Raw genomic sequence first — 27,269 nt, 5'->3', positions numbered from 1 at the left:
ATTATATTTGGAGTAAATTTTACACAGAAAAACATTTGGAGAGTTATTTACTTGAAAAAAAACTATTAACGTTTTTTAATAGTTGTGTTGTCTATCTGATATCATGAATAAAAATCTATTAAAGTTTTTTTCACTGAGAAATTGAAGTAAAAACTGCCACTCTTTCGCATGAACCATGTCCATATCTCTGAGGCACCGTAATGCTCCGCGCTTCAAAATGCACGCACTAGGAGCTTAGGTCGTTGTATTATATTAGTTCACCACTAGATGGCACTAAATTCTACACATTGGGCCTTTAAATGAATGAACATTGAAAAATCAAAGTATTCTACACACTGTCTCTTTAAGTAAAATACTGGTGGAGCCAATATGCTGGTGGAGCCAATTACAGCAGAGGACGCTCAAGGAGTCGCTCTGTCAAATTGGGAAGAGAAGGAAGCGCCTGATTGTGTACAAGTGTAGTTCTGGAGGCATACAGCTTTTAACCGTGCTCGATTGTTTGCTTCATCCGTTCCCGTAAGTGTTATCTCTGTCTGCTTTAGTCATTTTTCATCCGCCATTGCTGTCAATAAAATAAATTGATTGGAATATCTGACCGGTGATATATCAAGTAATTTTGGTTTTACATTTTTTGTATTCATTCATTAGAAGCATGTGTCAGTCCAACAATAAGCGCCACAATAAATACAATGTAAGGTTATTCAATTATTAGAGTAGTTTATATATTTTGGTTGTTGTTCATTGTTATTTAATTAGTATTTTATTTTGTTTTTTTACTTCAGTAAGGATTACATATCTAAAGGGTGGTGGTGGTGGTGGTGGTGGTGTGGGGCGGTTCCACGTGAAACGTGGCACTTTTCCTGTCCACTGCTATGTCATCGTAGTCTCCGGTTGGCTTGCTTACAATCACCTTTCTGTGTGAATAGTTAAGGGCTCGGCTTCGTTTACATACCTGCTGACGTCACCTTACGGACACGGAAAAAGATCCAGGGTTTATGCTACACCTTTCAAAGTAAAACTGCCTTTTTTGTTATGTAGAGTATAATGCGATGTTATCAACTCAGGTAAATATTTTAAATACATAAGCATTTTATATTTTGCCTTATTTCAAGCTTACGTGAGTTTAGCTCTATTCATTTGTGATTTTTAAGTGTTTTATTTTTACTTTGAAAATTATTACATAGGAAGTCAGTAAAAGAGTGCGTTAAAGGCATATTCGAACGCCTTTAATCTTACGCTTTCATGTCATTTCTCGACCACCAGAAAATGATTTAAGTATTTCCACTCGAAAGCGCCAGGTGTGCATTTTTTTGTGAGTTGCCATATGAATTGGAGGCTATCGTTGACCTCTGCCTTTAAATGGTAAGTCTAGATTTAGTGTGTATGTGATGACGCTGAAATTATTTCACTAACTAGCTATAAGTGAATTCTCTCTCCCTCTCGCCCTCTCCCACCTCCGCGCTGTCTCCCGCCCCCCGTCTCCCTCCCTCCAAACTAACCATATAAACGCTAACCTAACTCTGGAGCATTGAAGCCCTGTCCAAACTCTGAACTGACCCCAACTCGCTGTCAAAAGCCCTCATTTTAAATGGAATCCGAAAGTATCATATTGATGTCTGTCTCGCAGCAAAATCGTAACCACTTCCTGCCTGATGTCACAGTTAGGTAAAGTTAGCACCAGATTGGCACATTCGGAGTTGTCCGAATAACTCCAAATGCAACGTCATTGTAACTCAAAGGATGGCTTTGTCCACTCTCTGTAAGATAGCCGAAGAGCTCCAACTCGAATTTCAGCTCGTTGGCGACAATGTTTGTGTTTTAATAATACTTCGTTATTACGCTATTGGACCGACAACTCCGAATGAGCCAATCGGGTGCTAACTTTACCGGACTTTTTTTATTTTTATTTTTTTTTTTAAATTGAACTTAAAATGTACAAAACGTATTGGCATAGTACAATGTTATTATAAAACAAAAAAGGTGACAGACAAGCCCCAAGAAGGGTCACAAAACACCACCATAAAATAAAAATAAAATAAATAAATAAAATAAACAATAACCAATACAGACATAAAAGAAAAAAGGAAGGGGCACGCAAGGGGTTTTCAGCAAGGTTCAGCTCCTCTACTAATCTACACAATGTCAGAGCATTTTTCTTAATCATACATTTCAATGATGAAAAGTTATGACACAGTTCTTTATGAAAAACAAAAAATTTAGGTTGAGATTTGATATATCTATTTTTATGTATAAAATATTTTCCGAGAATTATAAGTGTGTTAATCATTAGGTCACGGGTTGACTCTTTGACAGAAATACCATACAAAACATTTTCTTTTGACAGAGTAGAAAGATTGGGCAATTTAGGGAACAACCAATCATACAAATCTTCCAAGAAGGCATTAACAAATTTACAATCATAAAATAGATGTTCAGTTGTTTCAATGTCTTCATCACAGAATACACAGTTGTTGTGGTCCAAATTGAAGCGATGCCTTAAAAATTCAGATGATGGGTATACCTATTGAGAATTTTATAATGAATTTCCTTTGCTTTGGGGGAATTTTAAAAAATTAGATCTCAAACTTTGAACTTAACTTCTTTTTTGGAAAAAATTGTAAAATTGAAATTTGGTTTGATGAGAATAGATACAGTTCTGTAACAAAGAATTGTCGGATTATGACATTAGGTATATTAGGATCCGTGATATTGTGTCCATCCACCAAAAGCAAACGTACTGAGGGGTTCGCCTTACTTTGAAACAAATTATAGGACATCACAACAACAGATTGAGGAATTGCTTTGATAATATTATTATATTGCGTTTTGTCAATCAGGTTATACTTATTACAGAAAACCTCAAAGGGTATAATGTTTCCATTATTATCCAAGAGGTGCATCACTGACCAAATTCCTCTCTCTAACCAGTTATGATAGAACAATGATTTCTTTCTAAACAAAATGTATCTATAATTCCATAATGGGGTGTTGTGGGAACTAAAATTGTGCTTATAAATCATTCTCCAGTAAAGTAGAACCTGTTGATGGAAGGTGGACAATTTGATAGGGAGTTTATTTATGTCAAAGTCACATCTCAGGAGGAAGTTAATACCTCCTAATTGGTCAAAAATATAATTTGGGACTTGAAACCACAAGCTGTTTTCATTCTTCAAAAAAGATCTTAATCAATTAACTTTAATAGTACCGTTAATACAATCTATATCAATGGCTTTAAGACCTCCTTCTTCATACTCTTTAACCAACGTACCTTTTGTAATGTAATGTGTTTTTCTCTTCCAAATGTAATTAAAGTTAGCCTGATTTATTGATTTAATTGCTTTTTTTGATAGTGACAGAAAATAGGCCGGGTAAATGAACCCGAATAGGCATTACATTTTTGTTATAAAAATTCGACCAATGATAGAGATGTCCCTTTGAGACCACATATTTAAAAGCGATTCACATTCGTTTAAATTGTTCCAAACATTGAGATTATTCAGAGTGTCACTATCCTTAGTAATGTGCATGCCTAAATATTTAACTGTTGATTTTACAGGAATATCATTTATTGTTTTAAGGGGAGACTCATGAATTGGAAATAGAGTACATTTTTTAAGGTTCAGTTTTAAACCAGATGCTTTAGGAAAAAAATGAATTGTCAATAATTTTAGAGACCTGGTCGCTATTTTTCATGAAGATGGCTGTATCATCAGCAAGCTGGCTAATCGCCAGTTGTCTGCCGAGTACTGTCAATTTTCCAAATTCTGTATTTTTAATAAGAATTGATAGCATTTCTGCTGCTGCGCTAAAGAGTAGGGGAGAAATGGGGCAACCTTGTTTAATGCCTTTACTTATCGAGAATCTTGGACATGCACCTTTTGGTAGAATGATAGTACTATTCGTATCCTTATAAATTAATTTAATTATATTAATGAAGTTTCCTCCAAAACCAGATAGTTCTAAAGTACTTTACCGGACTGATGTCACGGGATACAGCCGTGGCAGCGAGGCCTTGACGTCATCCTTTCTGGCTTCTCCCCTTAATGCACAGGTGTAAAACTCAAGGCCCGGGGGCCGGATCCGTCCCGCTTTTTATGTGGCCCGTGAAGGCAAATCATGAGTATTGACTTGATGTGTTTCTTTGAAATTGTCTTCACTGTTAACACAACATATGAGATATTTCAAGCATTTGTTACAAATCCCTACTTTAAAATACATTGAAAAACAGTTGAACAAACTATTTACTTTCTTCTGAATTCAAAACTAGCTATCCATCAATTTGTTGGGTATATGATATAAAGCGATCATACATTTGTATGGGTTCACAGTCATAACGACACCACGACTATGATGTGGCCCGCGACAAAAATGAGTTTGACACCCCTGCTAATGAGACAAGCCTCAATATCACCTCCTACTCAACACACTCTTCGAGGTTGTGGATACTGTTTACCCCTATTATGTCTCCGATCCCAACCAAGTCAAGATCCAGAAGGAAATTACAAGACAGACCACATAAGTGAACCCTCGTCAAAATGGTCATTTTAAGACATTAGGTTGAATGGACGTTGGGGGTATGGTCATTAATTAGTGAGGGCACCACAAATTCAAGATGACGTTATTTTCTAGCTGAGATGATGATGATGATGATGATGATGATGATGATGCTGTATTTGACGTGCAGAGAATGGCAGAGAAGGTGCTGGTCACAGGCGGTGCAGGCTTCATTGGGAGTCACTGCGTACTGGAGCTCATTGAAGCAGGCTATCAGCCCATTGTGGTTGATAATTTCAGCAATGCTGTAAGAGGTAAGATGCAATAGGTGTGCGTGTATGTTAAGCCAGGTCTTATCAGCTTGCACTGTATGCATGTGTTTATGAATGGAGGAGAAGAGGGCAGGCCGGAGAGTATACTTAGAATAGAGAAGCTTCTGGGCACCAGCATTGAGTTTCTTGAACTCGACCTTCTGGACAGAGCTGCCCTGGAAGGAGTTTTCAAAAAGGTTAGAACGTCCATCCAACATAATTCATTCAAACATTCATTATTAATTGCTACTACATCTATTTACTACATTTGATACAGAGCACCAAAAATAGTGATACAGTAATGATATAATAAGTGCATGCAGCACTTTCGATTACGTCTGGCTCTGAAGTTTGTGGTTTGAGTCTTGCAAGTTAGGCTCAATTATAACTCTGCATTGCCCTTAGAGGGGGGATGTGACTTGTTGAGTGTCTCTTTGCACCCTGTAATGGGCTGACAACCAGTCCAGGGTGTACCCTGGCTCTCAACCAAAATTGAGTTTCATTGAAATTCAAAGTGTGGGACAGTCTCCCTCCCACAAAGAGTAATGACTAAAATATCTCGTTTTAGCAATTTTAAAAACTCACTCCAAAGTCCTCTTTTCAGTACATCTAAATTATTTCATCACTGCACATCTTATCGTCATATGCAAATCATCTTTAATAACTTCCATGATTTAGAAACCTGTTTATTCCTCCATTTACCCAAAAGTAATTTCTCTCACCGTCAGAACTAAATAACTTTTTATCAAGTTGCTGTGCCTTTTGCTGGGTTATACTTTGAAGAGAATTTAACTTGAATATTTGAAATGTCATTTGCGTCTTAGCATTCTTTCAGCGCCGTGATGCACTTTGCTGGCCTGAAGGCCGTTGGAGAGTCGGTGCAGCAGCCGTTGCGCTACTTCAGGGTCAACCTTGTTGCCTCCGTAAACCTACTAGAGGTTAGTTTAACCCAATCAAACTGCACCATGTCTTGATCATTGTTTGGAACTTTGGACAAATCTCCTCGCTCTAGTGCTGCCTGTGTGCCATAATAGTGTGCAATTGCAGGTGATGCAGGCTCACGGGGTGCGCAATCTGGTGTTCAGCAGCTCGGCCACTGTGTATGGAGAACCTCAGTATCTGCCCATCAACGAGCAGCACCCAATCGGCAACTGTAACAACCCTTATGGCAAGACCAAGTACTTCATTGAGGAGATGATCAAGGACCAATGTAAGGCCGACAAGGTACTGAGCTGGAGGTAAAGCGGCATTCACACACGCATTCAAGAACAGAATTTTTCTTAGAGTTTGCCTTGTGTACTATGTGAGCAGAGGTGGAATTCAGTATTGCTGCGGTATTTCAACCCTATCGGTGCTCATTCCTCTGGCCTCATCGGGGAGGATCCTCGGGGTATCCCCAACAATTTACTTCCATACATCTCCCAGGTACATGAATGCTGCCCCCCCCCCCCCCCCCAAGTTTCAGATAGTAATGCATGGTATTGCAGCACTTCATGTCTTCATTATAGGTTGCTGTTGGGAGAAGGGAGTGCCTCAGTGTATTTGGAAATGACTATGACACACTGGATGGGACAGGTATCAAATATGATTTTTTTTTTTTCTAGTTTAAGGCAGGTTACATACAGACCAAATTTTAAATGCTCTATTTGAATTTTAAAATCTGAGAGACTCCATCCTAGATGAGAAACAAAAATATCACCCTGCGCATTGTTGTTACAGAAGATGGTCAAGTGAGAGTCTGTATGCCTGTTCAAATTTGCAACGGTTTAAGCGGTCCACGGAGGCTTTTATATATATTTCAATTAGAGAATAGTATTTACTTATGTTTATTGTTTGTACTTTATCATTGATGTATAGCACTTTCTTACAACTGTGGCCGTTGTCTAGTGCCGTATGAATAAAGTTGAATTGAGTTTTAACTAAATTATCATGACATTTCAATTACGAAAGGCATTTCAAAGGAATGTTTAAGACAAAAGTAAATGGTTACTCCAGCTGGGGATCAAACTTACGGCAGAAAAAGTCATCATATTTCACTGCTATTTGCTCTAACCTGTCTGCCACCCCGTCACCCTACGCAACTTATGGCCAAAGCCTTTCTTAAACTAGCCTAAGAGTAATTGCACTTTTGTACTTCTGTAATTTATGGAGAAACCTATAATTTAGGTCCTTAAATCCACCATACCTGTTATTTATATGGCCTGGGCTCAACGTTTTCTTCTCAAATGATTTTGGAAGTTACTTGTCTGAGTTGAATGTGGAGACAAAACTAGATAGACTAGACTGTAGGTGCCTGACTGACCCACATCCAACATGGCAGCCAGCTGCCAAGTAGATGTGGCAGCACTATTGGATTTGGAAAGTTAGGTGCAACTCAGGGTGAAACAGGAAATGATGCTGTCTTTAACAGTAACTCTGTTTACACGTTATTGGCTGCTCCCTGTGGAAATCAGCGTGCTACGGTCCCCAAATCGTTTCTTTTGCACGAAGACCTACAGTGCATGTCACACTCCTAGCGACAGGCTAACGATGTTCTGTGTGCCCCAACCGGACGTATTTCATCTTTTGATGAAAAAAAAAATCAATTTTACTCATCAATAACGGTATACTATTTATTCTGCTCATGTATATATGCAGAGCTGGGCATCGCCTCACAGTCACGAAGTTCCTGTCTGCATATTTAGCCGACCCAGGTGGTCCCAGTCCGTCCTTCGTTGGCGACAGCCAGTCGGCGTTGAGAACTTAATGCACACATCACACGCAGGTGCTGCACAAGCCACAGAATAAAGAAAAATTATCAAATAAAAACAACAGGCGTACAGCATGGTGATCGGTGAAATAAAACCAATATGGGGCACATCTCATTGCGTCTGTGGGACCGAAAGTTATACAACACTGTTTTATTTTTTATTTATTTGGCTGCGTGTCAGATGTGAGGCACCTGTACGTGACGTGGTACCTGTTAAGTCCATCCTTGACTCTGTTTGGCTCCCTTGGACCTACTGGGACCACGTGGGTCGGCTAAATATGCAGACGGGAATTTCGTGACGATGCCCAGCTCTGTATATATATGTGTGTGTGTTTTTTGTTCGAATTTTCATTTTCTCTTTCAGAGAGAATTATTTGGTAGATGTATTAGGAAAATACTAAACACAACCAGTCGCGCCTCCCTTGATTGAACTTGGTGTCAACCATACACATAAGATTTTGCTATTTTGCAAATGTCATCAAACTAAGGAAGAAAAATCACTCTTAGCCCATTCCACACAACGGGAGAATCAGGCAGGATATTCTTTCAGAAAATTTGACTAGGCGTGTGCTACATTCACATGTTGACAGTTGGGAAAAACTCCCTACCGCTAAAGGCAGTGGAATTATTTTTAACTGCAGTAGCAGACGGCAGAAAACAAAGTAGACACGGGACCGTTGAAACTGGTGTGATATAAAGTCAGTGGCTGTTTCTGTGTTTGCTGTCTATTAAGAGCCAGCACATTTGAAAGTTCTTCAGAGACAAAAATACCCACAAATACTTTATGATATTTGAGTTGCGTACAATTATAAGGAGCCCTAAAACATTTTCCCACCACCGTATCTGGTAAGTCTGATCAGAAGCAGTGTCCAATCCATAAAAAAAAAAAAAAAAGATTGTTTGATTTTATATCCAATAAGGATATCATTTAAGATGAGAAGGTGTTTTTTTTTAATTTTTTATGTGGTTTGACTATCGTAGTTTTGAAACTGCCTTTACACAAAGTTCATGCCATTAAGGTGTAACGATAGAGAGAAAGAATGGAGACTGGTCGGTCTATTGTTAGGTGGAAATTTAGGAACTGGCACTTGATAATTAATCATTTCATATTTCCACGACAGAGAATGTATTGAGAGCCCTGCATGTTTGCTGCTGTTACATGTTGTTATGCATTATTTTTTGTTTTTGATTAAGATGATGACCTTCTGTAATTATATAACTTAAAATAAAAGTTTATCATAGTCTTTTATATAGAGATTTTTACATTCAAAATGTCAGGGGTGCCTGTCATGTGTCTGCATACCCCAGAGAAAGTAGGGAGTTGCATCCCTCTAGAGAATTGATTTATCACTATTAAATCTAATGTGTAATGTATTTTCTCTTTCAAGGTGTGCGAGACTACATTCATGTTGTCGATTTGGGAAAGGGACACATAGCTGCACTGAAGAAGCTGAAGGAAAACTGTGGGTTCAAGGTAACAAAGCAGGGAAAAATGCAGGTTTCTACTGAGATTAAATATTTGTATGGTATCAAAACCATTGTGCTTTAAAAAAAAAATTAAATAAATAATGATCCAGTTTTAACTGACACAGATGGGTTATAGTCGGTCTTGTTCCACTGGAATCCGGGTGGAGGTTGTAATGCACGTTACATAGCAGTTGACAAAAAACTATCTAAACAAACCTGTTCCATTATTATCCTGCTGCAAGTGAGTACTTGAAACGGGCTTTGTATTGGATCTCGTTCTATAGCGCATCTTCAGTTAGTGGTGGTGTTGAGTATGCAACTATGCCAGCAACACATAGTGGCTCTGCCACTAGATGGCAGAAGGTCAATGAATGTTGGAAACTTTTTTTTTTTTTTTTTGTCTGCAGGTTTACAACCTCGGAACCGGAGTAGGTTACTCTGTGCTCCAGATAGTAAATGCTATGAAGAAGGCATCAGGGAAGGAAGTGAGTCACAGAGAGGAAATCTTTCCACTCCAAAATAAAGTCATCCTCGCAGATGATAAACTTGAAACAGGAACACAGCCATATTCTGTGACATCATATCTTTCTGTAGATTCCCTACAAGATTGCCCCTCGCCGAGAAGGAGATTCAGCATGCTGTTATGCTGACCCTGGCTTGGCTGCAAAGGAGCTCGGCTGGAAGACTGACTTTGCACTGGAAAGAATGTGTAAATTTTGCCACTTTATTCCTTCTTAAAAAAAAAAAAAAAAAAAGTATCATATATGAACCTGATATTATAATCTACTGTATCTGTTTGCATGTAGGTGAGGATGTTTGGCGCTGGCAGTCGATGAACCCCACCGGGTATTCCAAAGAGGGAGATTCTTGACACCATTCCAGTTTTTTTCTTTAACTTATGCTAAATCAAAGGGCCAAATCACACAGCATAATTTTTTTTCTTTCCCATAGTCTATTGATAAAAACACACACAAGAGGGGAGTATGAATACTTCATGCTTGATATTTCTAATGCATTGTAAAGGGAACCTAAGAATTGTATTACTGAATTTAACTGGTAAATGGGCTTTCACTTGTATAGCGCTTTTCTACCTTTGGTACTCAGCGCTTCACACACTGTACCTCATCTACCGGGGGTTCAGTATATTGCTCAAGGATACTTCGAGATGGTCACAATGGCTGGGGATCGAACCCACAACCTCTGGATTGGGAGATGTCCACTCAACCACTGATCCATACTGCCCCCAAAAGAACCCTACACGCCTTACTCTATGATCTAGTTAGAGGGGAAGTCAACCCAAAATTCTTTACAATATGTTCTGTGAACCTCTCCACTGGTCAATACACGGCAAGCTGATCAATATTGTGTTTATGGAATATGAGTTAAGTGGCGAATTCCACCTGTTTTTAGCCATCTCAGGGGGTGGCCATTTTGTCACTTGCTGAATGAAATTGACATCACAGCTGCTCAAGGTAACAACCAATCACGGCTCACCTGTTTTCTGAAGTTGAGCCATGATTTGGATGTTGCCTGGGCCCTGAGAAAGTGTGATGCCATTTTCAGTTGATGGCAAGTGACAAAATGGCCGCCTCCTGAGATGGACCAAAACTGGTGGATTTTACTACGGAACTCATTCCAGAAACACAATATCATTACGAATTTTACACTAGTGGGGTTGCATTGAACATATTCTTGAAGAGAACATTTTGGGGTTGACTTTTCCTTTTAAAAAAAAATGTCCAGTAAATCAATGACAAAAATGTATGAATATAATGGATAGATAATATAATGGTATAGCTGTTCTTACAATTGACATACTCTATAATCTGTCCAGGTTGTTAATTTGAAAGTAAAAGTATTGCTTTATATGCAAAGTGATGTCATGGCATCCCACCATGTTGAAAAATGCATTTTGTGTTTTATCAGTCTCTGTTGCCTTCAAATTGTGTATATCTGTACTGTCCTCCAAGCCATGAAATAAATTACAGAGGTCCGTCTCACATATTTTGTGTCATTTAGATATATTTAAGACTACCTAATGAACCCTGAAATTAAAAAAAAAAAAAAAAATGGCATGCCAACATGATCGTTGAATTGCAGTCTTCCTCCGAATATCAACACTTTGACTTTGACGGGTCACTACGGCAGATTTAGGAGACCTTCTACTTTGACTTTTGAAAGTATTTGAATTCTTAACGCAAATGCGACATTGTGCACGCAAAAGCATCTCCTAAGAATGGCGCTGGGGCTTTAAATGGCTCCTTGAACCCTCGGGCACCCAGTTAATAAAACACCCACGTCAGCACAGCGCTCCAGTCTCTCTCGCCGGGTTTCGGTCTTTAGGGCTGAGCAGGAAGTGGCTGACTGTGGACCCTGATCGAGAAAAAGGCCAAAGAAAAGCCTGCAGGGAAGCCAAAAATGGATCTTGTGACCGACGAGGGGGAGAACAGGCTTTATCGGGCGTCGGGTGATTCCAACCACCAGTGAGTATCGATGCGTTTTATCACGGGTATCATGGCGAGGGGCGTAAGCGGGTTTTGTCGTATGCTCGCGCCGGGAGAGAGTCGCTGCGTTCGGGTAAGCGAGTCAAATCCTCCCCGCTGCTCGCTGTGCTCCGGACCTCCGGCGAGAAGTGTGAGGGTGGGGTGGGGGGTTCCACTTGAATAAAACGGGCGTTTTCACGTATAACCCGTCGACGGATTTCCCCCGATTAATTCTTTACTATTATAAGACACACGCTAGGTTCTGTTCAGAGGTTTCTTTTTCCATTGTGTGCTGGTCGGAGCCTGAAGTGGGCGTCGCTCCAGGACACAGTGGGCTGCTCTGGTGCGCCGCTGCCCGCTTTACCCTCGCAGGACTACCGCACTCTTACGACGCTCTGCAGCTCCACGAGCCTGAATTAGCGGTATAGTTCATATATGCTTGTTGTTTGTATTACATTCACGTATTAAAGATTTGGGACACCGTGGTATAATACGGGCGTTTGGGTTCTATCGGGCAATGCGAAGCCAGCCTGTTAGGCTGGATCGCATAATTAAATGAATGTGTGTCGTAGTCGACATGAGGATGGGAAATAGGTTACTGTAAAAAAAAAAAAAAAAAAAAAAAGTATGATTGTAATTTAGCGTATTTAAAGCCTCTCCACAATGTTGTATTGCATCTTCCGTTCTCGAGTGCGTTTGTAGCATCAGATATTCGACGTGCGATCGCCTCCATTAAGGGTGATTACAGGGATTTGTCACCCGAAGCTCCCTGCCTGGTGTCGGGTGTAGCCCAGAAGATGACACCGTTTGATTGAGGTTTGCTTGAGCCAATGGAAGTCCAGAGTGTGGTCGAGTAGGCGGAGCGTGTGCAGTGTCGTGTAAATGCAGACAACAGCATCGTTTGGAAGGTATATTTAACACTCATATTATGATATGCACTGGTGCACATTAGCAAAATCTAATGTGAATGAATCAATGCAAGTGCTATTTTTAGGTTGTAATGCTGTGTTTTGATTGGCACTTTAGAGAAGTGTGGATTTAAAAATCAGTTTACGATTGCAGTTATACTGTAGTTAAAGGAGAAGTCAACAAAAAAAATTCTAACAATAAGATTTTCTATGCACCCCACAAGGCTAAACACAACATTCTAGTTCATATTTTATATGTGGAATATGAATTAAGCTGCAATATGTACCCGTTTTTATCCATCTCAGAGGGCGGCCATTTTGTCACTTGACCTCAACTGAAAATGAAATCACAGTTGCTCAGGGCTCAGCAAACGACCAATCATGGCTCAGCTGTTTTCTAAGTTTGGTACTGTGACATTCACAAACCGAGCCATGATTGGTCAATTTTTTTGTTGTGAATGATTTGGGAGATACATTATGCAACCACTCAACACTCTATTGCTCTTCAGTTTGTGTCCAGCAACTTGTATGGTTATCATTTGGTTTCACATCACAAACTCTGTGCCTCGGTCGCCCTTGGTGTTGACTGCGATTTGTGATCGTAAATATTGAATAGGTTTAACATTTATGATGGTCGACCCTGACTATTTTTGGAGCAGACGATGCAGGAAAAAATCATTCTTAACACACCATACAGCACAGGACAATCATTCAGGATAATTTTTGGGAGAAATTCGATAATTGGGTCTTTGCTGACTTTGATGAGAAGGAGAAAAGGCTACAATTTCTGCCCAATTATGTGTGTTGCTCGCTTTAGCAGTCACACTCTTATTGTCAGCTATGGGCAATTTGTACAATGTACAAGGATGTCTGAACTTTCTTCACCCTTTGCAAAGTCTTTCAGTTTGTGACACACTGCTCAATATATTACAGACAGTCAAACTACATGGCTTCAACACCCCAATCCTTTTGGCAGATTGTTATATACAGCTCTTGTTTTTTTTGTTTTTTTAATCTCATGAAAGGGTGACAGCCATGAGATCCGATATGCCTCAGGAGTCCGTCGCTTTCCCTCAGTCAACTGCAAACAATTTGCAATACATGCACATTAACTCAAGTGCTTAATTGTTGCGTCCTGCAGGCAGCCTCAGAGATGGTTCAACACGGCCGACATCACGGTGGCTCACCAAACCAACCTGCTGAAGCAGCTCAACCAGCAAAGACGTCAAGAGCTCTTCTGTGACTTTAGTGTGTTGGTGGAAGGCCACCTCTTCAGGGCCCACCGCAACGTCCTCTGCGCCAGCAGCGGCTACTTCCGCATGCTGCTGACCCAGGGCCTCGATGGCATGTCTGAGCCTGCTAATGCCACTTTTGACTCTTTCAGCCCTGAGATCTTCACAGTCATCTTGGATTTTATCTATTCGGGCCAGCTGGACCTCTCTGGTCAAAATGTGATTGAGGTGATGTCTGCAGCCAGTTACCTGCAGATGAACAATGTCATCAACTACTGCAAGAATTTCATCAAATCCTCTTTGGACATCAGCGTGAAAGATGAAGACAGCGATCGTTGTCACAGCTTGTCGGAGACCTGCAGCTTTACCAGCGGGGCTGGAGAGGAGACGGTAGAGCAGCAGCAGCAGCAACAGCAGCAGCCAGAACCACGTTCGGACAGTCCACCCCCTGCGCTTTGGACCAGGGACAGCTCCAGATCCCAGTCAAGCTACATGGGCAAAGATTTGGAGCAAGACTTTGTAGGTGCAGTCGTGAAGACTGAGCCAAGTAGTCCTTCCAATGATCTCAACACAGAGTTAGAGGACCCCCAGGACCCTTTGTATACTTTACCAGTGTCAGAGCGGCGGCGTCCCAAAGGTGCAACTAAGAGAAAGGCGACCAACAGCACCCACTCTAACCAGCAAGAAAACCCAGACATCCAGGAGGCCAGCGCAATAAAGGCGGAGAAGGCTGATGAGCTTTATGCCAATTTGCCACCAATTGTGGGTGTTGTTGCTAACTTCAACGACATCGGTAAGCAGAGATGTTTGGGGAGAAATGAGACTGAAACCAATGTGGTAAAAATGTTGATTCCAATGGCTTCTCCTTGTGCATTACAGAATCCAATGCCACAATGCGCTTCAAATGCCCTTTCTGTACACACACCGTGAAAAGGAAGGCAGACCTAAAGCGTCACTTGCGCTGTCACACTGGTGAGAGACCGTATCCGTGTCAGGCCTGCAGTAAGCGATTTACTCGGCTGGAGCACCTCCGCAGCCATTTTGAGACGGTACGCCTAAGCTTCAGGATTATTGTTTTCCTTCTTGGCAAAGGTATTGAGAAACCTCTCCATTACCACAAGTAGAAAGTCCCCTTTTGCAGCTAAAATCGCTATTTGATTTAATTCATATTCATTTTATTAGGAAGACTTACGTTGAGATTTTTAAGTCTTTGGGAATGTTTGTCTATTCACTCCAGGGGCGGAGCCAGAACCTAGCTAATGGGTGGGCCTGGAAAAATCAGGGTGGGCCTGAATATTTCCCTCACTGAGCACAATCCTCCTGTCCCGACACATTGTATATTCAAATAAAATGACAAACTGAATGATATGAAGTTCAGATTTTCCTTAGACAACCACAATTATGCCATTCTTAATATTCAATCAAATAAAAAATACACACACACAAGGAAACACAAATTCAAAAATAATTTAACCTTCTCAGGCTTAGTGGCCACATACGTGGACAACACCTTCTAGCTCTTGTGTCCACAAGCGTGTGCACTGTGGAACTGTGGGTCTTTTGGGCACATATGTGGGCACTTACACTGCCATCTTGTGGTCTCAGAAGAGTATTACATACTACAGTCAAAATACAGTATACAAAATACAGTACAATACAATACAAAAAACTAAAAGATGATGCTTAGTTTTTCTTCTAATTAGGTTCCAATAAGCCCAAATAGCAAAAAGAAATTAGAAAATGCATGTAAAAAAAACAGCTTGGGCCTTAGGAGATTAATAATTATTTACTAAAAATTTCATATATATATATGTATATATTTCATATATTTCATGAATCTCACTGGGTGGGCAGGGTGTCAATCTGGGTGGGCCTGTTGTTATGACCCGTCCTCAAGATGGCAAGGAGGAGGGGTCTAACATAGGTGTGAGAGTTGGAAGGGTTAAATGAAAAACATGCACTAACACAAAAGACAACCCATGGCTCCGCCCCTGATTCATTCATGTAGGTCAGGAGTTCAATCTCTCTTTTAGTTCATCCTGAAGGTTTTTTAGAGGGTTGAAGTCAGGACTCTGATGGAAGAATTCCACAGCAAACTTGCAGATTTTCTTTGCAAACTGGGGCACAGTCATGCTAGAAAAGGGCAGTTCCCACATTTTGGGGGAAAATTTAACATTGTTCAAAACATGTTGCATGCCAAAAGTGTGATTCACGGGAAGAACTCAGCCTAACCTGTAATTAATTGAGAGGCGTGTCCCAATATTTCTGTTAGGGATGGGCGAGTACCGATCCCAGGTATCTGTATCGGGCCGATGTTTTGTTTTGAGGTATCGGGTTCTCATGGAGGCTGACGATACAAGCCGACAATACTGAAGGCTAAAAAAATGTGACATTGAGTACGTCCTTTTCGGCAGTAGTTGGCGCTATATTGCAGCAGTTTGATACATCGGCGAATCGACATCTGCCCCAGAAAGAAAAGTCTTTGTTGACATTTTTTTGTCATTGTGTTAAATTAAATGTTATATATCAAAAGTACTATAGATATCAGTACTCTCTATCTGTGAATGCTCAAAGTGTGAATACTCGTACTGATTGGTTTGGGAAAAAAAGTGGTATCAAACATCTCTCATTTCTGCCCATATAGTGTACACTGTATGTTATTTGAAAATAAGACAGTAGCAGATACAGTGTACCAAACCAAATGGCAATACTCTGTGATCTGTGCTACTTGTTGTTGTCAGATTCATCAAGCCAGGAAGCTGGTGTGCAGGAGGTGCAAGTGTCCGGTGACTGAAGACTCTGGCCAAGTGGTGTGTGAGGGCACAAGGCGTTACCGCATGTGCCCCCTGTGCGTCCACGAAGTGGGCCGCGATACCATTCCCATCGAAAGTCTAGAGGGAAGCAATGAGGAGCCAGCTTTGTTACTGGGTGTGGACGGCGAGGAGGAGCAGAGTAATAGGGCCTGGATGGCAACCGATGACGACGACTTGGCCGAAGACTCCGGGGCTGATCTCATCATTCAACAAGTGGATTATAGTGATGAGGAGCTGCAGTGAAATTGGACCAAAACGTGTGTGTTGTGTGCGTGTATATGCACGAGTGCATGTGTAAGTATCGACTGCGGGTGAACATGTTAGTCATGCTTAATTGTAGACTACAAAGGTGTGATCCAATTAGCAATGTGACAAGATTCCCACGAAATAAATATCTGTCAAAATGCGCCATCTGGTAGACGCTAGTTGGAATGGCCACTTAAACCAGAGTACCACGCGGCAAAAATTGTGAAAATTGGAAGGAGGGTTTTGAAAAAATGGAGCTTTTTAGAGCGGGGGAAAACATTTGGGAGGAATGTTTTTGTGGTATATTGTCTATAGAAAATCTGGTCAAAAAGCACCTTTCAATTAGAGTAAAACAAGATAACTTGCTATTTGCTATTTATGATATTTCTCAACATATAACGTGTAACTTTTTGAACTCTATGATTCATGACTTAACAGTTGCTATGCGTTTCAAGGTATATACTGAAACCTGCCCCGGAATGTCAATAATCACCCATAAAGACATTTTTTTCCGTCAACTTTGATGATTTTGTTCAAATGCCCCCAGCTACAATCGTTGAATTTTGGTTGCTATTCGGGGAACCCTTTATTTGCTTGGACGACAAGTTTGAGCTAGAAATATCCACAAATAAGATCATATGGGATTAAAAACAAGGTGTCTTCCAAGTGGACACCTTAAAATTTCAGTGATGTTTCAAACTACATCACTTGCAGCAAAAAAATTAACTCGAATAGCACAAATTGAACATTATTCATGAGAAGAGCAACGTGGACAGTAGAACAGGCCATGTACTTGAGTCATCAATTGTTTTTTTATGAATTTATTTGTGGAGAATTTTACAGGCGTTTGAAGATGCTCATGCAATCATTTTAAGAAAATTCCACCAAGATGGCAGCCACTTGTCATGTTGCTAATCCAATGATGTGTGTGTGTGTGTGTGTGCGTGTGTGCGCGTGTATATATACACATGACTTTACTATGATACGCTGTATTATTCTTTTACTGAAATACAACTGGTTGATCAATTCTTTCAGAGATCTTTTTACTTTTATTACAAGCTCGTTAAGCATATGTATATGAGGTATCTACAGCATGCATGTTGAGTGTTTCTTTTGCTGCGTTTAAATGATAAAGTGTTTGTGTTATATACAATTTTTGTATAAATGGAATTTTTTTTTACTTTTGAAGACATTCAGTTCTGTTAAAAAGAGGTTTATTGAACCTGAAAAACTACGGAAGACTATTTAATGAAGAACTGAATGATAAGGAATTTTCTGTTTTTAACCATGTGTCATTGCAATGCTACCTTATAATATGCACTATGAAGGTAAGCCAATTAAAATGTTTTGTTTATATATATATATATATATATATATATATATATATATATATATATATATATATATATATATATATATATATTAGTTTTTTTTCTTTTTTTTTTTTTTTTTACTTTTGGACACATTAAAGATATTTTTGTAGACTTCCAATGACTGGAAATTTCATCCTGAAACCCCTAAAATCCCATCCCTGATTCTTTTAAATTAGCAATTTATATTTTTTTGGTATAGCCCTTTATCACACAAGCGTCATAAAGGACTTCACAGGCGCACAGTTGATAACAATGGATGACACCCCTTGATCTTAACCCCATCTTAAACTCATTTGGGGAAAAATAGAAGATTTGCGACACAAATAAAATCAGCCCTATACTTTTATTTTGGCACACAGGTCATTTTAATCATAATTAAGTCTCAATATAATCTGCATATGGTCACACATTGTCCACTGATAAATAATGGAAAATATGTCATTTAATAAAACAAAACAAAAAATCCAATCACTTGACCGCTGAAATACGCGATAGAGCTCAATGTATGTTTCCAACTATAGTAGAACAACTGAATTTGCACCCTCGGTCGCACTACTGAAACTGTAAAGTAAGTGTGAATATTGTGGTGTCCTGTTTGTAGATCAAACTGGGGTGGAAATGTAGGAATGAGTGCAGAAATGCAATGTGTGTGCGTGGTGCGCGGTCATCGTGTACGCTGAGAGAGTGAGAGAAGTGCGCAACTGCGCAAGCGTGCAGTTTAGAGTGAACATTGCCACCTACAGAGAATACAGTGCTGTACACTCACTTTTCAAGAATTCATCAGACATATTCCAGAATTGATTATTTCCTCACTAGCAATTCTCTACACCCTGATATATATGAAACACAAATCCACCCAATAATAATCAGTGACCACTCACCAGTCAGTTTCATTTACACTCCATACAAAAAGAAATCCCCACACCTCTACTAGATGGAGATTCAATACATCACTGCTTGAAGGAATTCGAGAGCTACTTTAATAGAGAGTGGACATCTTTCATAGAAATGAATGACTCTTTGAACACATCCGCAACTCTACTCTGGCAAACCAGTAAAGTTGCTTTAAAGCGGAAGTCAACCCAAACATATTAATTTTCAAGAATATGTTCCCAACAGGCCCACTAGTTGAAATGCGGCATTCCGATTAATTTTGCGTTTGTGGAATATAAGTTAAGCAACAAAATGCACTCGTTTTTAGCCATCTCCATTTTGTCTTCTGTCGACTGAAAATGACATCACAAGTGGTCACAGCGACCAATCATGGCTCAGATTCAGAAAACAGGTCAGCCGTGATTGGTCACTGTGACCAGTTGTGATGTCATTTTCAGTCGACAGAAGACCTCATCGTTTTGGCTTCAACATCTACAGTCGGGCCAGTACCCCTGGAATCATCCATGACCTGCTACTCTACCAAGGAGCCTTCATCTTCTTCAACGTCACACTAAGTGAGGAAGAAAAGAAGCTTCTGCTGGGGGCCATAGTGGTGCGGACCCTTTGCAAGACGATCCCTGAGCCAAAACTGTCTGTTGTCTTTTGCGACAACTTCTTCACGAGTTACAGCCTGTTCAAGGATCTCGATAAGTATTGGTGTGAAATGCATCGGCACAGCTCGTGAAAACTGCTCTGGTGGAGCTCCCTTGATGAAGGACAATGAGCTGAATAAGAAAGAGAATTGTGGAAAAACATGACAACTTTTTTAAAGTGCTTTGTTACAGCCCTAGCTGTTATGAAATGCACTATATAAATAAAATTGTATTGTATTGTATTGCCCAGCAGTAAATTATACACATTAAGTCTCATTGGACCCAATCATGGTCGTACCCGTGTGTTGAAAATGTTGCCATAAAAGTGAAATATATCAATACAGAGTTGTATTTTTTCAGCTCTTATGTGTTTTCCAAGCTAAACTAATTGATTACTAGTACAAGCTACCAAACAAGACACACATTTCGTCTAAAGATATAACAGTGGTGGGCCCTACATTTGTTACCTCTGTTTTAGTAGGGACTAACCTGACTTAATCTAACTGCTAATATCACCTATAGTGCCCCATAATTTTAGAAACCAAAAATAATATACAACATAATTCAACAATATATAATATATAACAGTCTACAACTTCGTAAATCTGAGGCACAATCAGTATTTATATAATATGAATAACATAGGCCAGCAATCTGGTCCCATGAAGACAATTTTGAAATTGGATTCGTTAAGGAAATAGTCCAATACGGTGAATCTAATTTCCCTTAATTAAACGTTCCTAACTCCAATGCTTCGACCCCAACCTGGAAGTTATTCTCACGCCTTCGAGGATTGAGCATCGAGAGGTTCCACGGAGACTGATGCTTCCTTTGCGGAAATCCTTGACAAATATATAGAAAAATGGGTGTGGAGCGTAAATGGAGTAGGACTTAAAATGAAATACTTAATCTTTTGTTTACGCCATTCTCTAATTATTGTTAGTTGTATGCTGCCGTGTGTTTTCTTTCTTTATTTATTTTTTTGGTATTCCAATAGAAAATCAACATATCAACACTATACATTTTAACAAGTCATTACATCATGCGCTGCGAGCATAAAATCGACACGTGTTATTTGTTACATACGTCAATGACGTGATGCCATTTGTAAATGACGTCTCCATGAAATCGTGAAAGGAGCGAGCGAGGAGCTAGGACTGAGGAGATTCCACATATTGTACTGTAAATGCGATGACACGGTGCGTCAAACAATCTGTGATCGCTAGAGGGCGCCCATGCGCTGCCTATCAGAACAAGCAGGAGTTTCCGCAGAAGAAGTGTTGTCAGACCGGAGACCGGACCAACATGGCGGCGGTGTGGAGGCTTGTAAACAGAAGTGCTTTTAGCTCAGCAACAATCGGACAACGTTACCTGCCATTTAGCTCTGCAGCGAAGGTTAGAGCACTTTGAATGTGGATTTTATCGCCTAGCTCAAACAGGCTGTAGAGGCTGTCTTTAAACGGCCTCTTTGGAGATTTATTTTCATTCCCCCATACCCCGAGTATGAAACGAAAGGAACATTCCTTAAAAGAAAGCACCTGGCATTGTTAATTTACATAGAACAGAACTCTCCAACATCGGAATGCATACAATATAAAGGCACATGCCTGGATTAAAAACTCTTATCTCTATATTTAGTTGGAATTAAGTTTGTGTTAACTGCAGAGACGTAAATACAGGTAATGTATCCCTACACTCAAGAAATCTCTAAATGTATCTTGATGTACATTTCTAAATGTTTCTATTGTCCAAGATAGGTAAAATCAAGTGAAAGCCCTACGAAGTTAACATTTACCATGTTTATCAAAGTTACCTACTAACATCCTGCAAATGTACTTATGTACCAGTACATTGGCACTGTATTTATAGGTTTAAGGCTTCTTTTTTCAGACAATGTTTTTTTTTCCACTAAAGCGAAAAATCCACCACTGTCTCTGTCACTTCAGCCTTCATCGGAGCTGCTTTCCTGTGATGAAACACAAGGAAGCAGCTCCAATGAAGGCTGAAGTGACAGCCGAAACTGTCAGCAAGGTAAGAGATTTTCTCTTCACTCAAAAAAGGAACCTTAAACCTATTTTAACTAATGAGTAGACAAGATGAACGTCATAGCACTATCCCTGTATTTATCTTTCAGTTGATGATATTGCACATAGATTGCTGATTTACACTAGTGTGTATCCAATTTCACAAAATGTATTCAACAAGTTGAATTTACAAGTTTTTCACCTGTTTATGCCAATGACATATGAGTGATAGGCAGAACAGTTAAATGTTTTAACATTATGAAACTGCGTAATAAACCAGTACCTGTTGCAGTTAATATAAGATAATGGCTTTCTTCAAATATTATCTGTATTCAATGAAAATGGCCTAGATTTTACACAAAAGAAGTCAATTTGTGATTACATTGAGATGGGAGCATAATTATTTCAATGTTAAAACTTTTTAAACACTTTTATTTAGCGTTGTGTTGTGATATATATTTGTGGTATTTTTTGTATTCTCTCAGAAAGTTTTAGTGCCCATCACAATATTTAATATATATTTAATAAATGAAGCTCTTCACACAATAAAACACAATCTTATTTTGAGAAAAATCAAGAGATATCTTATATTTTACCTACATTTACTGTTTAAATTATTTTTGAGTAAATAGAAAAAACATTTGTATTAGTTTTGCAGGAAGGATCATAGCATAAAATGCTACCAGGATCGTCTCCTTAATGTAGTTTCATAGATCAGTTTAAAGATAACAAGAAGCTCTAATTATCGGCAGTAGAATGAAGTCGTTGGTTTAGATTAAAAAAGTGTATGTTCTGGTATTTTCCTCTATTTCCAACCACGTCAAAATATTTAAAAAATGAGAGAGGTGAAGGGAGTATTTAGATTTTTACATGGAATAACCCCGACAGGCTATTTTAACGTGATGTTTTTATTTGTAGGCTGGTGTGAGAGCCGGTCAAACCCTCCCAGAGAGGGTCAAAATAGTTGAGGTGGGACCCAGAGATGGTCTTCAGAATGAAAAGGTGGTGCATTATGTTGTTTGCTTCATGTTGATGTTTCAACTTCAAATGTTTTTCAGGTTTTAACAAACAATACATTTACTGTTTTCTTTGTCAGATGATCGTTCCAACAGAGACCAAAATCCATTTGATAGACATGTTGTCAGAGTCAGGGCTGTCAGTAGTAGAAGCCACCAGCTTCGTATCACCCAAGTGGGTTCCACAAGTAAGTTCGCGCTCCCACAGTTCACATGCAAAATGGTGTCATACCTTGCACATGCATATAGCAGAGCTGAAACTGCAATCCCAGCTATGAGCATTTGCACACTTTGGTTTCAGTGTTCCTCTTCCCTGTTACAGATGGCAGACCAGATAGAGGTGATGAAGGGGATCTATAAGAAGCCTGGGGTGTCTTACCCGGTCCTCACCCCTAACCTCAAGGGCTTCCAGGCTGCTGTGTGTATCGAGCACACCTTCTCCACCGGTTCCTTTGCCATACTTGGCGCTTACAATGGTGTTTGCCTATTCTGCCTACATCACAGGTGAAAGCCGGAGCCTCCGAGGTCGCCATATTTGGTGCTGCGTCTGAACTGTTCAGTAAAAAGAATATAAACTGCTCAGTGGATGAAAGCTTACGGCGCTTTGACGAGGTGGTGAAAGCGGCTAAAGAGGCTGGTGTGCCTGTAAGAGGGTAACTTACTAAAATTTTACCTCTTCAAAATGTACAGATTCATAAATGAATTCATCAACATTGGACATCCTTTGGTTTTCCCTACAGCTATGTGTCTTGTGTTCTTGGCTGCCCATATGAAGGCGAGGTTCCTCCTGAAAAAGTTGCACATGTGAGTTTTCACTTAAATCCATTTACCATGCTTAACAAGCCTCAAAATGAGAGTTGTGTACATGTTTCTATATTGTCATTATGATGAGGGTAACAGACACAGTGTTACAAAAGTAGACATTTCAATTCCCTAAATGATTTGATTCCACACTAGGGCTTGAACCCATTAGTTGACTAGTCCACGAGATGACTTTACTACTTTGCATTGACCTTAACGCTTGAAGTCAACTCATTGCTAATCATTTATTTTGAGATCTCGTCTTCCTGTTGGCCAATTTACAGATGATTTTTTACTTTCCTGCTGCAAACAAAAATGTCCAGCTAACAAGGCGGCACAGTTTTAATAGATCTATGTGGCTTCAAGAGTGTGAAAATTAGAAGGGAATAGCGCCTTGCTAGTTGCGGCAATTCCGATCTCCGCTAGTCTTAACCCATTAAGGCCTAATGCGCCTGGCAAAACATCTCTCTAAAACCTAAGGTCGTCTTTGGAATCACCCTTGAAAACCTGAAGTTTTCCCGGAAATTCAACACCTACAAAATAATTGTCCGCCATTGCTGCCGAAAAAATTCCGGACATCCGACAGCTCACGACACTGTCACGTGTATATTCTGATGCATTTCACTGGTTAAGAGACTTGGATTAAAAAAAGAAAATGATCTATATGCTCTCCCAGCTTTAAAGCGAGAAACACGCAACAGCGCTCCCGGCTTTAGTGGTACAAACGTGGTTAGGCGCTCCGGCCTTAATGGGTTAAAAGCGTCATACCAGCAATACCTCAGAACAGGCAGTGACCACCATGAAGACAAGGCGAGGCAAGACAGTTTTATTTATACAGCACATTTCATACACAAGGCAATGTGCTTCACACAAACACAACACCTTGAAGCATTTACAAACACAACAGTTAACAACATTCAAAAGCAGAGAAAACAAAAATGAAGTGAAATGCCATCTTCTTTGCTAAAATGTTATGTCTAATAACACGCAGACGACAACTATGTGCTTAAAAAAAAAAAAAAAAAAAAACTTTATTTCTGATAAAAGTTGTTTGATGCAACACGCACCATCATGACACTTGTGTTGCTTTATGACCATGAAGTCAATGTATATGGCCTTATGGATTCGAACAATAAATGTGTCATTGAATGTGACCGCTCCCAGCTGCTACAGTACTGGTGTGTCTGCAGGTAGCAAAGCGTCTGTACTCCATGGGCTGCTATGAGATTTCCCTCGGCGACACAATCGGAGTGGGAACTCCAGGCAGCATGCGGGAAATGCTGGCAGTGGTGAGCCGCGAAGTGCCAGTCAACGCCCTGGCGGTGCACTGTCACGACACGTACGGGCAGGCCCTCGCTAATATCCTTGTAGCTTTGCAGGTTTGTTGTTTCCCGCTCACTTCCTCGTACTCTTCTCTAAGTGCCTCGCTTTAAGCTGTTTATTTGGCATTCGCAGTTGAAGTTTACCCTAAAGCTGACACATTCAAATATCGCCGAAATATTGGATTTAGTGTAATCTGCTACAAGTCAAACGTGTGCAAACACTGGTATGTAGGGCTGTCACAAGCAAACCTTTTAGAATCGATGATCCTATTGATTATTCCATCGATTTGTTTCATCTCCCAGCTCTGGCAGAACTTTGACCATGTAGACATTGAGTCCTAACGGGCTATGTTCCTCCAGTGTTGAGGCGGCCAACCGGAACTGTGGCAGTAAGGTGGTCGGTGCCAGTTGTGGCAACAATCCCCAAACACGTTGGTGGAGGCCAACAGTGAGATATGCTATCAAGCTAAAGGAGCAGCCCTATCTGGCATTTTTGGTCTGTGTGTATCGGAAGAATTTATCTCTGGTGGTCTGGTTGAGTCAAAAACCTGGGCGTGGGAGTGGGTGGGTGTGGCCATGAGGAACAACTGCCAGATGGTATCTGCCGGTCCACCATCCGGAAAACCATCCATCAACATAGGGGCGGGCGATCTGGCAAAAATATCAGATCGGGATTTTTAAAAAAATGAAATCACGATCACGATTTTATCATGATTCTTTTTTTACATTGTTTTTTTTAATACTAATTTGCACGTTTCTGACCATAGAAAACATATTTAAAATGTGTATAAAACTATAAAAGAAAAAAAAAAAAGAGATTTTAAGTCAGCTAGGCGTTCTGAACAGGTTTTAATTTGAATAGTGACAATTTTTATCTAAATGTGCAGTGAATGTAAACATAAAAGGTAACAATGTAAACATAAAAACACATCTCACAACGCAGGTCTAGTACCTTGAAGAGTCCTTTAAAGCCCTGGTTTTCCAATGTTTTAATGGGAATCATGTCTTCAGCAAGGTAATAAGTCACTGCCTCAGTTACTTCTTTACACTGCCCGCTTGTTTTTTCATATGGAGTGCTCTTGTTAAATGGCTGTGTTACCGTGGGTTGCGTTAGCTTGGAGCTAGCGGCTGCCTCCGGCTACGACACTGGATGTGGAGTTTCTTTTCAGGACCAACTCTGCTTCGTGGTGACTTTCTGCTATAGCTCCCCGCTGTATACAAACAAAAAGGGACGCGGGGAGTGTCATGTACGGTGCACTGTGCGCTGTGATTGGTTGGTCGCGTATACGCGTCCGCGGCTTTGCGCCGCCATGGAGCTCAACTGTTTAGACGATCTAATATCGTCATATCGCCCACCCCTACATCAACATTATGTACAGTGGGTTTGAGGCGCTGTTGAACTGGAATCGGGATGTTGTGAATTGGTGGGAAGAGTACTTCAAAGAAATCCTCAATTACTCTGAGACACTTTCCAATAAGGAAGCAGAGTCTGGGGACTCTGAGATAGGCTCTCCTATATCTGGGTTTCAAGTAGTTGAGCTTGTTAAAAAGCTCCTGGGTGGCAAGCCCCCGCGGGTGGATGAGATGCGAAAAATCAACGTTTACAGTGGGACTGCAAACGACGATCTGTCTAACTAATATATTAGGGAACATTGTAGCATTCACACAGACACACAGATCTACCAAATGTTGAGACTGCTTCACATGTTTGTTATCTGTTGTTGCCTGTCATGCATCGCTTTTGCCTGTAGATGGGAGTGAGTGTGGTGGACTCTTCCGTCTCTGGGCTCGGCGGTTGCCCTTATGCACAGGGTGCTTCTGGGAATGTTGCGACAGAAGATGTTGTCTACATGCTTCATGGACTTGGGATTCAAACTGTAAGTAGTTTTGTTGTCTACAGTGTCAAATTTTATGGTCTTTTAATCTAAATTATCTACAATTCTGATGATAAAAGAGTGACAAAGTTTAGTGGAAAACCTAACATTTGTGTGTAGAATATGCTCGAACACAACCAGAGCTAACCAGTCTAACCAGAGCGTGCAACATGCCTTCTTGAAGAAATTCCATAAGAAAGATACACCGGGTAGAAAGCAGATTTGGACATGGTACAAAAACATTCAAAGAGTAAGGCAACAAGAGAAATGTGCAGCAGGTGGTGTTCGTATTGAACATTGATGAGATTTTATGAAATCGGTTCTAAAAACGACAGTATATTTGTTTAAATGTTTACATTTTGATGACAGCATTAAGATTATTTCATTTTGACTGCCTAGGACACATTGCCAAATTATTTGGAGCATCCTTCTATTTTGACAATGTTTTATCAGATCATCTTAATTGATATATTAAAAGCACTTGTTGCCTTGTTTAGTCCCGTAATAAAATGATCTCTTGTTCCCAGGGAGTGGACCTCACCAAGCTGATGGATGCAGGAGCTTTCATTTGTCGAAGCCTTAACAAGAAAACCAGTTCTAAAGTGGCACAGGCAACCTGCAAACTGTAGG

At 40.1% G+C, this 27,269-nt stretch overlaps 3 protein-coding genes across 8 annotated transcripts in view; all 3 read left to right on the top strand.

The window, feature by feature from the left end:
- Window positions 1–378: 378 nt before the first annotated feature.
- On the top strand, window positions 379–11,023 carry gale (UDP-galactose-4-epimerase). 4 transcript variants are annotated; one of them, XM_086050136.1, is made up of 11 exons: window positions 379–516; window positions 4,685–4,808; window positions 4,890–5,002; window positions 5,630–5,743; window positions 5,853–6,029; window positions 6,117–6,230; window positions 6,314–6,380; window positions 8,943–9,028; window positions 9,429–9,506; window positions 9,616–9,730; window positions 9,828–11,023. In XM_086050136.1, exons 2-11 carry the CDS (start codon window positions 4,688–4,690, stop codon window positions 9,890–9,892), a joined length of 1,050 nt encoding a protein of 349 aa, XP_085906262.1. In that variant the 5' UTR covers window positions 379–516; window positions 4,685–4,687; the 3' UTR covers window positions 9,893–11,023. The 4 variants fall into 4 exon arrangements, with proteins under 4 accessions (XP_085906262.1, XP_085906261.1, XP_085906260.1 ...); XM_086050135.1 differs by having other exon boundaries at window positions 4,887–5,002; XM_086050134.1 differs by lacking the exon at window positions 379–516 and adding an exon at window positions 1,196–1,362.
- Window positions 11,024–11,283: 260 nt separating this feature from the next.
- On the top strand, window positions 11,284–17,734 carry zbtb8a (zinc finger and BTB domain containing 8A). 2 transcript variants are annotated; one of them, XM_086050631.1, is made up of 4 exons: window positions 11,284–11,504; window positions 13,554–14,437; window positions 14,524–14,736; window positions 16,386–16,598. In XM_086050631.1, the coding sequence occupies exons 1-4, from the start codon at window positions 11,440–11,442 to the stop codon at window positions 16,436–16,438; spliced, it is 1,215 nt and encodes a 404-aa protein (XP_085906757.1). In that variant the 5' UTR covers window positions 11,284–11,439; the 3' UTR covers window positions 16,439–16,598. The 2 variants fall into 2 exon arrangements, with proteins under 2 accessions (XP_085906757.1, XP_085906756.1); XM_086050630.1 differs by having other exon boundaries at window positions 11,286–11,504; window positions 14,524–14,693; window positions 16,386–17,734.
- A 3,122-nt stretch (window positions 17,735–20,856) lies between these two features.
- The window catches only part of hmgcl (3-hydroxy-3-methylglutaryl-CoA lyase), a 7,236-nt gene continuing 823 nt past the window's right edge, over window positions 20,857–27,269 (top strand). The window contains exons 1-9 of one of the 2 annotated variants that reach the window (XM_086049503.1): window positions 20,857–20,997; window positions 22,545–22,628; window positions 22,723–22,830; window positions 22,965–23,060; window positions 23,147–23,295; window positions 23,383–23,446; window positions 24,634–24,822; window positions 26,517–26,642; window positions 27,167–27,269. The exon at window positions 27,167–27,269 is cut by the window's right edge and continues 823 nt beyond it. In XM_086049503.1, coding sequence (XP_085905629.1) covers window positions 20,908–20,997; window positions 22,545–22,628; window positions 22,723–22,830; window positions 22,965–23,060; window positions 23,147–23,295; window positions 23,383–23,446; window positions 24,634–24,822; window positions 26,517–26,642; window positions 27,167–27,268 — 1,008 coding nt within the window. In that variant the 5' untranslated portion in view covers window positions 20,857–20,907 and the 3' untranslated portion in view covers window position 27,269. The other variant, XM_086049504.1, reaches the window with a different exon arrangement.

Source organism: Filicampus tigris, chromosome 13, assembly GCF_054856515.1.
Source record: "Filicampus tigris isolate MCC_2025a chromosome 13, RoL_Ftig_1.0, whole genome shotgun sequence".
Taxonomy (NCBI): domain Eukaryota; kingdom Metazoa; phylum Chordata; class Actinopteri; order Syngnathiformes; family Syngnathidae; genus Filicampus; species Filicampus tigris.
This window is presented reverse-complemented; position numbering and strand designations above follow the sequence as displayed.

Coding starts and splice junctions, on each gene's coding strand:
- gale (XM_086050133.1), top strand. Junction 4,809..4,886: donor TTTCAGCAATGCTGTAAGAG/GTAAGATGCAAT, acceptor TTATGAATGGAG/GAGAAGAGGGCAGGCCGGAG. Junction 6,030..6,116: donor ACCAATGTAAGGCCGACAAG/GTACTGAGCTGG, acceptor CTATGTGAGCAG/AGGTGGAATTCAGTATTGCT.
- zbtb8a (XM_086050630.1), top strand. CDS start 11,440: ATGGATCTTGTGACCGACGAGGGGGAGAACAGGCTTTATCGGGCGTCG. Junction 11,505..13,553: donor TCGGGTGATTCCAACCACCA/GTGAGTATCGAT, acceptor TGCGTCCTGCAG/GCAGCCTCAGAGATGGTTCA. Junction 14,694..16,385: donor TCCGCAGCCATTTTGAGACG/GTACGCCTAAGC, acceptor TGTTGTTGTCAG/ATTCATCAAGCCAGGAAGCT.